General features: G+C 49.0%; 2 protein-coding genes across 2 annotated transcripts; both read left to right on the top strand.

Annotated features, from left to right (window-relative positions):
• Positions 1-2,959: 2,959 nt before the first annotated feature.
• EPUS_06550 (uncharacterized protein) lies at positions 2,960-5,406 on the top strand (the record flags this gene model as incomplete). The annotated part of the gene is made up of 2 exons (XM_007803069.1): positions 2,960-3,404; positions 3,455-5,406. 2 exons carry the CDS (start codon positions 2,960-2,962, stop codon positions 5,404-5,406), a joined length of 2,397 nt encoding a protein of 798 aa, XP_007801260.1.
• A 2,919-nt stretch (positions 5,407-8,325) lies between these two features.
• Positions 8,326-9,393, top strand: EPUS_06549 (uncharacterized protein; the record flags this gene model as incomplete). The annotated part of the gene is made up of 1 exon (XM_007803068.1): positions 8,326-9,393. One exon carries the CDS (start codon positions 8,326-8,328, stop codon positions 9,391-9,393), a length of 1,068 nt encoding a protein of 355 aa, XP_007801259.1.
• Positions 9,394-11,352: the final 1,959 nt, after the last annotated feature.

Here is an 11,352-nt window from a genome sequence, read left to right as displayed (position 1 = left end):
TGGTACATGGCCATCATTTATGTTCATTAAGGGCGAATGAGAAGAAGCGACCATTATGGTAAATATGCTTGATAAGGGAGATAAGAGACCTATCGAAAAGTCGGGTTGAGGGAGAGCAGGGGTTCACAATGCCTGGTAAGCTTCTGCATGTGCTTTCTGAATCACTTTGCATATCTGGGAATCGGTGGGGAGGTCGAGAAACAGGCCTAGGCAGGCTTCCTACCAGGTTACTTGGTGGAACAGGTGGGTAACCTACATACCCCTGGAAACATACCCCTGGAAACATCTGCAATAAGATGCACGTTTTTATCCACACGGTTGGGCACACCAGGCGCAGTCGATCCATCGCTGTTCACTTATCGAGGGTTGCGGCTACTGCACTTGAAGCATTACGTAGTACGTAGTAAATGTTGTTGTACTAGTAGTAGTTGCTTGAAGCAGCCAAGGACTCTGGACTGGTAGCCCCGCTACAGTGCAAGACCTTTGTGCCTCAAACACCCTGCAACGCGCCAATCCAACACCATCAGGATTTCGGGAGATCAGCTAATGATGCCAAAGATTACTCTGACTCATTGACCAATCTGTGTCTACTACTGACACCATTACTACTGGAAGATCTCCTCGGGATTTGAATCGAGACCAAAGAATGTCATATTTATGTTGTGGAACGGCAGAAGCTGGAGAGACCTTGCTTGCTTATGCTTGTCAGAGGCCGATTTATGCATTGATCAAGACGATGTCTCTTTGGTGAAAGAGGCTCTTATTCTCTAATTAGTGGAATGAATAATATCCGCTCAAGAAAACAATAATTTGCTCCCTAGTATTTTCTACCTTGGGGCTGTCGCCGTTGTGAGGTTTGCTGTGCCGCCTCAGACCGCCGACCGTCGTCGCCCTTGGACTAACCTGCAACCACCGACTAACTTAACGACTACATGCTGCTGTACGTAGTACGTAGTATGGACAGCTCGTACCCCGAAGAAGCATGGATCTCCATGTCAGGTTCTCAGGGACATTAGCCTTTCTTGTCTACAATCTTCGCTGCCAACAGCCAGTCACGAAAAATTCCTCGAACAATGCAGCACTCGCGAGGATGGATTATTCGCTGTTTGCCCCAACTATCAAATAACGATTAGCCTCATTGTCCATAGGAACGACAGAAGCACATCATAGACTATGAGGAGATTGAAAAGGCCGTTATTGTGCTGCAATGTGAGACGACATAATTAAATCAGTTTAAGGTCAAGCCTTCGGACGAACTACTACGGGGGGAGGCATAATTATCCCTAGTATAGTGCTAGAAGCAACTTGTATAGTTACAACGCCACGTATCGACTTCTTGCCGTAATGAGGATAGAGTGCCCAGAAATCGCCTAACCAAGGTTCACTCATGTGTTTGTTCAAGACCGAGGGACAGGAATATCGTACAAGGGCGGCAGGGATATCTGTATTGAGAGTGCTCGGAGTGGCGAATACTAGCGCCGTGCTAGGGATCCTTCTGCCAGATACTGTAGTAAGCCCGCAATAGTCATTAGCAAATTTAGCAAGCGGCGGTGCTTGATGGTCGAAACGTACTACGGTATCGGGCTGAAGTATCCCTAGCACGGCGCTAGGATTCGTCCCTCAAAACAGCTACTTTACGTATCTGCTAAGCTGACCATGAGTTAGCTGTACTGAAAGAAGTCGATTTTGTGGATACTGACAAGAGAAGCTTCAAGAAAGCGTGGTGGCAACGTGATTATTACTAGCCGTTCTTAGCACTGTACTAGGGGCACTTGCCTCCCACCATAATATAGCTTCAGGAACGTGCTAAACGATCAAGGCGGCGGCGGGGAGTCAGGAACCCGATGCATATGCCGCTACAAACCCGGTTGGCCATGGGCAATCGACCAATTCCAGTACTTCGATTGTTGTAGCATGGACCATGGTAGCGTTTACCGTACTAAGTACGTAGTACTACCTGCCAAGTCTAAATACTACGGAAGGCTTCTTCTTGACAAGCCCTTGTTCCTACATCCACCCATCCACCCATCCACCATCCACCCACCCACCCACTGAGGACGAGATGTGCAATTTCTGACAAGCAAGAACTACCGGTCCTGGGTGTGTCAGATTCGGAACGGTTAGTCAGTGAAGTTAGCAGCCCTAGAACAGCATGGGATGCTTTGTGCTTAGACTATCGGTACCGTGTGCTGCCCGTCAGTCCTATTTCTTCTAGAATGGTTGTAATCGGCAAGTCTAACGAGAATTACCCGATTACCTATGATGGTATGGGTCCTTTACTTTCCTCCAATGAAGACTGCTACCATGCTCTTTATCTTTCCATTTTCTCGCCTGAAGGTTCATTATCACATCTGCAGTGCGCGCATCTTTGGTGTTACCATGCCGCCTCATAGACTTTATAATCCTTCTACATCTCCTACGCCCTGCATGCAGCGGCCACGATTGCAATAGGCTCACCTGGCAAGCATTTCCCTGGCAATGTCATTCTTCCTTGTACTTGACAGACTCCCACACCTCTTCAAAAAAATCTTTTGATCCTATACTTGCCATCTTGGGACACACCTCTTTGGTGTGCCTCAGCCATCCTCGCGGAAGATTTCACCTCGTGGAACGGCACTATCCGTGGCTACATATCGTGGTGTGTGGTTGTTGGCCGGATTGGTACATTTCTGCCATTTGGAATATTGATCCTCATCCTTGTCTCTGGTGATACAATTTGAATAGCCCATGCTTATCTTACGCATTGTGTCTATAAACCTAGTCTGTCCTCCACTGCTGGTGACCTTGTTGTTCGTTTGCTAAATCAACATCCAGAATTCATCCTCATCTGGCTCTTTGATATAAGCGAGGCAATCCCTCCATCTCTGGCTTCCTTTTCTATGCAGTAGATGTGGGATCTCTCTTGCAGTCCGAGATACATGTTCAAGAAGGCATCAAATCATACGGCAAAGAATACAACATGAGCCATCAACAGACGTCGACATCTCCAGAACCCATGCCAAAAATGAGCCTTGCCGGTGACGACCATACTTCGCGGTTACAGTCAATGTACATTACCGATCCGAAGCAGCGAAATTCCCTGATCACTCGACTGAGGACCGCCAGTTCTGCTTCTCGTCCTTACTCACAACCGCTCTCAATCTCCTTGTTGGCTGAAACTGAAACCTCTTCCTCTCGATACTCGTGGGGTTGGCGTCAGGACTCTACGGCGCTGCGTCATGATCGCCCGGAGAGTGCTGCGAAATCAATACTGGCACGAGGTGGTCGGATGCTGAAACGGCATGGTAGCAAATTGAACCTCACCTCATACCTTTTAGAGGAAGAGCCCAACAATAGCAATATGGAGGTTTCGGAAACTTGTCAACGCCCTCAGCAATCTCAAAGGACATCCAAGGCTGCTGGAAGTAAGTTGTCCCAGATCGCTTCTAACAATCCGCTGACAGATATCATCAAGCCCGGAAAAAGGCAATATCGCTTCCATTCGACTTTCATCACGTGACTCATACCAAACACCGGCACTTTGAACGCCTTGAAAGGGGAACCCGGAACGAACTGATTAACGAATTTGTCGCAATACGCGCAGCTCAGAGACCCAAGTCCACACTGCAAGGCATTCAGGCCACTGACCTGCAAGATGCTACACACATGAGACGTTCAGCTGGTGGACTACAGCTCACCTCATCGACAGCAAGCCACTCACGCTCGCCAGCTGACGAGCAAAGGTTTCAAGCACCAGCACAGACATTACCCAAAACTCCTGAGCATCCCAGATGCATTCGCTCTACCCGGTCCATCGAAAACTTTTCTAGACCCGCACCATGGTCAGCTAGATCACCAATCTCGCCTCCACCTCGTACATCTTCCCGAAGTGTGTGTGAACATCCAGCTCGTTCAATGCAACCGAGGAATAGCTTTCCCAGGAACACAACTGGGGGGTCCAACCACCAGCTCCTTGATGGTACAAAAGCGGCCCGTCGTTCCCATTACCACAACAACGAGCCCAATCTGGCCGCCCCTGAAGCCAATCTCACCGTCAATGGCTGCGATAGACCTTCGACTAGTCCGGCGCTTTTACCACCTCACGCTTCCAAATTCAAATCAAATGTAGGCAATAGCACTAAGACTGATCGGCTTGTTTTGGCAGATATTGGTACCCTAACGACTATACCGTTACGCCATGGCTGTTCATTTCCGACTGTTAAAACCCTCTCGCAAAATGACCATCGTGGCCTTTCTATCAACGACCAACAATTCACAGAAATGAGGTCAGAGTCCTTACAACAAGATTATTCACAGCCAGATTCCGCACAGCCAGATCCGTTACAACCGGTATCTCTTATCCAACCAGCATCCATGCGCCATTGGGAAGAAGTTGTTGACTACAGCTATGAGCAGGCTGCTGAGGCTGACTGCAACTTCGATTGGAGCCAAAAAACTGTCTATGTGGATGAAGACATCGAGTCTATAGGTACAGCAACGCTCGAAGCTCAGCCTGTAGATGATTCGGCCTCTTCGAATAAGAACGATCTCGAAATCTCAGATAACCCGGTATCTATGCGGTTCTCAAGAAACCCCAGCCAGATGCATGCTACCACCAAAAACAACAACGATCCAGAGCATACTTCACAGAGGTCGATATGGGAGCTCGAAGACCGTCTCTCTCCTTTTGGTCGACACCAGTCTTCAAGTGAATTCCGAGGATATCAGCATCTTCCACAAAAATCCTCCAAATCTAGTCTAGACCTCTGCGTATTTATGAAGGGTCTCTATATTGATCCCGACTCATGTATCCAGGAAGAGGCCTATGATTGTGCTAGATTTGAGCTGCCGACCGCACCTATGGCTTCACTGGAGCGATCCTTATCTCAAGCCTCGAGCCTCTTTGGCGGCCTTCACCCCTTACAGAACAAGTACAGCTCAGATGGCAGCTTGTTGTCGAGTACTCCCTCGACAATCCGAACTTATCGATCCTCAAACTCGGTTAGCAGTCTGCCAGAACTGATTTACAGCCTAAACAACAGTCGGGAGAGTTTTGGGGGTGAAAAACAACCAAATACCGAGGTTACCACCAAAGGTCTACATCTGTCTCCACTCCGCTCGCCCTCTGACTTTCAGTCCCAACTGGAGCTTGAGAAGTCCCGCGGTTTCCAGGTCATCTTTGCCGAAAGTGCTGCGTCTGAGCTTCCAAGCATATCACCGATATCTCCTATCAGACTTCCAGAGATCTCATGTGAGCCTTTCGACAACAGCAACAACGACAACAGGGGAGATCTGAGCAAAGCAAAGGCTGGGCCTGTTGCGGCTCGAAAGAGATCTGCCACTGCTGTTACTCCAGGAAGATTACAACCTGTTCGCGGATCTTATTCCCTCTTCCCACCGCAGCAATCCCCTGATCGCCGTCCATGAGTACGGTTGCAACGATATCATTACCGCTGCTTATTAAGTACTGCTGGTTCGTTCATGTCGGCGTGTTAATATCGACCTACGGCCTACGGCCTACGACTTACGACCTACGTACTCTGTCATACCAGCATCATCCCGATTCATGGGACCACCAAAGCAGGCGACGAAGGTCCATGAGTGTATGACGACGAGATTTTATGATTCACTTGCTCAACCTCCCTAAAGTACGAAGTGTAGTGTCCCACTCTGCACAGTTACTGTTAGTGATGGTTGCATTCTTCCCGAAAGAGCTTACCTGTTCAATTAGCGCTTTAGAACATAGACTTCACATATCTCGATTGAAATGTCAATAGTATGCCAATAGGGTTTCCCGACCGCTTCTCTGTCTCCGATCTACCATTAAAGTTCAAAGCTTGATGTGTATCATCTGAGCGCATGCTTGAAAATTAGAGTTTCCACCGTGAATCCGGGTATCGGAGCGAACTGCCACGAAGCACATCTTATCTTTTGGTCGAAGGCAAATGGTGGGCACGTACCATTATGTCTCAAAAATGATCGACAGGGCAGCTTGAGCATGCAAACCATAGATGACGATCTGATGTACGAATCAACCGGTGATCAAGAAAATGCGGCAAAAGCTTAAGCTCAATCCCGGAGATCGCTGATGGCACAAAACCTTCCTGTAGACTTTGCGCCAGCATTGAAGCTTGTTGCCTGAATCGAGGAGGCTTGCAAGCAAGTCGCGATAACCGGCTGACATCCGGAGGTCTTCAGCTCCGATGATCTAACTTTTACTAGGTGAGCTCTACCGTCTACTGCTTTGGGATGATGCAAGTTCACGATAGGTGCTGCGAAGCCCGGCAAGATCTAACTCTTCTAGCCATCTGTTGAAATGGAAAACATGTTGGAGCTTATTTGGGGGAAAGTAGGCTAACAGCACTAATGCCGGCAGATGGAATACGCAGATGGCGGATCTCCCTCCCGGACACCATTATCCATCTTTGGCTTCTTTTGGCTTCTGCAGCAGGTTAACATGTCAGAGAACACCTGTCGCCAGTTGGAATATTGGGATCAACAGAAAATCCATGCAGTGGCTGGAGGTTTCACTGCAAAACCCACTTTGCTGGAGCCATCTCCGTGGAGGGTCTCATCTGGACCCAGCTCCTCTTTGACTCCCCTTTTTTACTTCTGCATCCACCTCCTGCTATTGGCTCCATTGCTTCTCTAGCTGTGCTGTTGAACTTCTCATGGTGGCCTCCCATACATACGATCCGCAGTCGACAGGAAATGCGAATCTTTCATTCCTCTTGCGGCACGCCAATCCCTACAGTCTAGGAATGCCTTCGAGCATTGAATTGACCTTCGCGGTGTCGGCTATAATTCCGCTTCCTCTGAGCTATTTGCTGTTGTGAGACATGTCTTGCAATATTTAGGTTGGCAGTTGCTGAAGAGCTCGTCCACTTCAGAGCCATTTCACGCTATGTGCCATGTATTGACGAGCAATTTAAACATGCAGAGAAGTGTGATCCCTATGCATGAAATAACTCGTTACACTAAAGGACTCTCCTGCCACGCTTTGAAGACTGATTTTGAATACGAGAACGCTTACTCGCAGCCCCTATGACCGTGAAGAATTGCGGCCAGCAACCAAGCTAACTCAATGCTAGGCACCCTAGATTTGTATCGTCCGTCTTTAAGGGAGTCATGAATGGACAACCTTCTGGACCCCTCAACCTCCTTGCTGACTCCTGCTACTACCAAGCTAACACCATTCTCAGACTACATTCTTGCTGCCAACCCACAGGAGCTGGAACTCAAACGAATCCATACCTTCTGTACGGGACCCGCCTGAGAGGAATAGCGCCAGGAAATTTCACTGCATTCCTCAGTACATGGTTGGTATCTACAAACATGTCGTATAGTGCCTTACCTACTACTCTGTTTGCCACAATTCGCCGGCCTGATGGCCTCAGTGCCTCTCCATGGTCATCACCTATCAGTGTCTGATCTTCTGCTTTCCCCGGCCTCCAACGCTGCCAGTATCGTCTACCCGCCAACGTTTTGTCATTCGGACATGTCAATCCTTCCTGCGTAGCCTGACTGGACAGGGCAACAGGGCACGATTTCTTGTGACGAGGGCCAAGACTGACCCCTTATCCGAGAAATCCAGCCGGTTTCTCGAGTTTATGAACATAACGTTGCGATAGTTCACTGCTAGACTGGTCTCCTATTAGCAGAGGCATGTCAAGAGAAAGCACTATGTGTGTGTGCGGAGTGGGCTTTCAGTCTTCTTGCTCAGCTCGAACCGGAAAGAGATAGCATAGGGCCATGAAACCCCACATCCCAATACCTACGTGGAAAACTTTCAACCAGCGACTTCCTCCTGCATTGGGTGTGAAAGCTTAAGATGGCACAATAGAACTCAATCATGTATGGAAAAGAACCGGGATGGTAGGTTGAAAGCACTACTCAGCCACATGCTACTAGACTGGTGATGAATGGTTGCGTAACGAGAACTTCAATCAGTACGTGGAATGGTCAGTGGGACGGATAAGTGAATGATACCCTCAATACCACAACTAAGCCTTGACGGTCAACATGGAAGTACACACTCTTGTCTTCCTGTCAAAGATAGAGATAGCAGAACAAGAGAAACATGATTCATGCCAGCACTGGACTGTGAGGTCTGCGCGGCCGCTGTGTACTGACGTGCCTTTACATTCACTTCACCGGTGTTGACTTCTATTCACTAATCACAACCCATCGCCTGCCTTGTACCTAAGTACAAATAAAAGCCTTCACCTCACAGACACTCCTGCCACTCCCAACCCAGAACATCCACCCTTTCTAACATATCAACTCCATCACCAACAACATACATACTCTGCTACCTCCACTATCATCATCGCTGAAGCATTCAACATGAGATCCTTCGCCCTCCTCATCCTCTCTCTGGGGATAATCCTCACTGGCAACCTCGGGTTTACCTCACCTGTTCCTGACTTCATCAAGAACCTCAAAGCACTGATCTCTGCTGACAACAACCACAACATTGCGACCCGCAGTGTTGCCAACCCAGTCACCGATCTTGCTGCTGATGCTGAAGAAGGCGGCACCTACAACCCTTTTTTGGACTGGCACCCCTGCCGCAAACATGGCATGCCCTGTCCTTTTGTCAAGCGGCTTGATGAAGCTGATACTGATGACATTGCCAACAACGGCGGGGACATTGCGAAGCGTGATACCACTGTTGCGGCTGTCGATCTTGGTCCCAATAGCAAGGGAGGCAGTACTGCAGACGGATGGAGACGCTGTCGGTGGGGAGCTAGTTGTTGGAAGCCGTCTGACGTTGGCAATGTTGTCTCTGACCGTGATATGAACATCGATCATCTTGCTCCATCCACATCATCAGACACTCTATTCGAACGTCAACTGGTCGACCCCATGATTGTGGAGATGAACAAACCCTGCGCCAAAGCTATCTTCACAAAATACGATCACACCGACCTCACCACCCTGTCAGCCGCAGACAAAAAAGCCCTCGTGGATGCCATCATGGACTGCCACTCCAACCTATCTAAAGATACCACCACCCGCAACCTCCACTTCCGCGAACCAACCAACCTCACCACGCCAGAAGAAGTAACAGCCCAGCGCTGCACCAACGTGCAGCTTATCCAAGCCTACCTTGCCACTCATTCCGCAATGCTCGACGAGAGCCACAAAATTCCCCACTGGTCCGTCCTGCTCCGCTGCCTCCAATATGAGCGCAACTCACCCATTATCAAGATGCCCAAGCCGCTGCGAGCACGCCAGTGGGAGATCTTCGACCCGGAGGAAATGGGCTGCATCATGGACGTGCAAGAGAACTTCAAGGGCGATCGCAACAACCCGGAAGACGTGGCGGTGATGGCGGCCGAAGTACATGAGAAGTGCGGCTTCAAGGACAAGAGTGATCTCGGTTCGGTAGTCACCAAGACACTCGGCTGATGCTGGGTGTGGTTATTGCCTCGCTGCGGATGCGGTGGTCTGGCGGTGCGAGAACTCCTTGAGCACGCACTGACTGTCCGCTAGTTAGTTGGCACAGATGAACGCTGGGGATGGTGTGGCCTGGAGTTAGGTGAGAAATCGATTGCTGCCTTGGAGCAAGCAAGCAAGCAAATCTGTGGCTTGTCGTCATAATTGCGGGAGGGGTGCAAACAAAATCACAGGCTATCGCTGGGAGCTCTGAGAGAGATTGCTCAGAAATACAAAAGTGCTTTTACTTTTTCTTCCATCCTCCTGCCCGTGTGTCCTGTTGCTGTTGCTGTTGCCGTGATGTGATGTGCTGTGATGTCCCCATAACTGACAGCTCGATCTCGCATCCCTGTCTCACCCAGTCTACTCCTTTGGTTCCTTGGAAATTCCACACCAGAGATTCCGAAAGATATTAGGCAGTTCCCCTCCTATATTTACTGACTGGGTGAGGAGACACACAGATACAGGCCTAGCTTTCACACATGGAAATATGAGACGGACTGACTGACTGACTGCCCGGTCCAAGTGGGAGTCATCTCCTCGAAAACGCCTATTGGATTTGATGGCCTACAGATAGGGTATGGTCCATGACATTATTCGTTGCAGTCCTGGGCAGGAAAACGTGAGGCAGTGCGGACTCCTTTAAATGTAGATTAATGTCTGCGGATAGAGGTTGGATGTAGGAAAAATCGAGGAATCAAAAGCAGTATCGGAGACGAGCACACTTGCTCTGATCGTCATCATCAGCTCTTCTTTTTTTTCTATGGGTGACATGACGTGTCTGAATGCTAAGCGGTGGGTGTACCTAGAAAGACGTCTGGGCTGCTAACTGGTAGGTGGATGTGAGGCAGGCCAGTGGGGGTATAGGCTCGGGGGTGCCCCCCAGATAACTTATAGCGACTGTCCTAGGTATCAACCCCCTATTATCGAACCTGCCAGTCAGTAGTTGCTTCTGTGCACAACTAGGGTTACCGTTGCGAGGGTTCTGATGGGCAAAAACAATCAGCATCCCGCGTGGGACTCGAACCCACAACCTTTAGATTGTGAATCAACTGGGTAGAAGTCTAACGCGCTACCTTTGAGATATGTTAGAAAGAAAAGGGACAATGAATTGGGATATTCTCACCATTGCGCCAGCGGGACATTTCAATAAACATTGCTCATAATAAGAATATGTTATTTTTATCAATCACTATGAGATTCACTCGGAAACTCGCTGCCTGTCATCATTGACCTTTGGTTCTAAAGATTATATTCACAATACCTTAGATTTACTCTATACTATCAAAGGACCTTGACGTTCTGCAAGAGCGCAGGAATTCTTGTCATAAGATCAATACCTCTGAGGCTCTTGTGCCCGTTCCAACCTCAGTTCTATGGCATATGGATTTGTCCCGACACGTGCTATTCCAAGATGTCCTTGATGTAGACCGCACTGGCTTGTGTGACTGCATTTCAGTATAAATTGCCCGAGCTTTCAGAGAGTTACGGATGACTCATAATGGTCATTTGAAATCCACCAATGCTGCTGACTCATCCTTGAAGATCCTCCACTCCCAACCCAGACCGACAAAGAATATGAATCATGCATTCCTCCATCAAGCTGTCCATTCTCCCCTGTGTAAGTACCTGCCTGCTTCTTTGTCTGCCTCAAGACAAACAATGGCTGACTGCATACCCAGCGCGACAAAGCACAGCCGACCTGCAAGGGGCTTTCGAAGTGGACGACCTACAGAGATTCTGCCTGATCTCAATGCACGATCTCCACCCACAGCGGCAGCAGACAACGACGATTTGACAAAGAAGAAGGCTGATCACTCCCCGCATGTGCAACATGCCACCAACCCCATCCCCACCACAAGTGCAACTCCAGATAGAAATACAATGCTGACGCCCACCCTCTCCACCCTCACTTTCCCCCCCCCATCCTCC

Source organism: Endocarpon pusillum, assembly GCF_000464535.1.
Source record: "Endocarpon pusillum Z07020 unplaced genomic scaffold scaffold1962, whole genome shotgun sequence".
NCBI lineage: Eukaryota > Fungi > Ascomycota > Eurotiomycetes > Verrucariales > Verrucariaceae > Endocarpon > Endocarpon pusillum.
The sequence above is the reverse complement of the archived record's forward strand: the minus strand, read 5'-3'. Positions and strand labels throughout refer to the sequence as shown.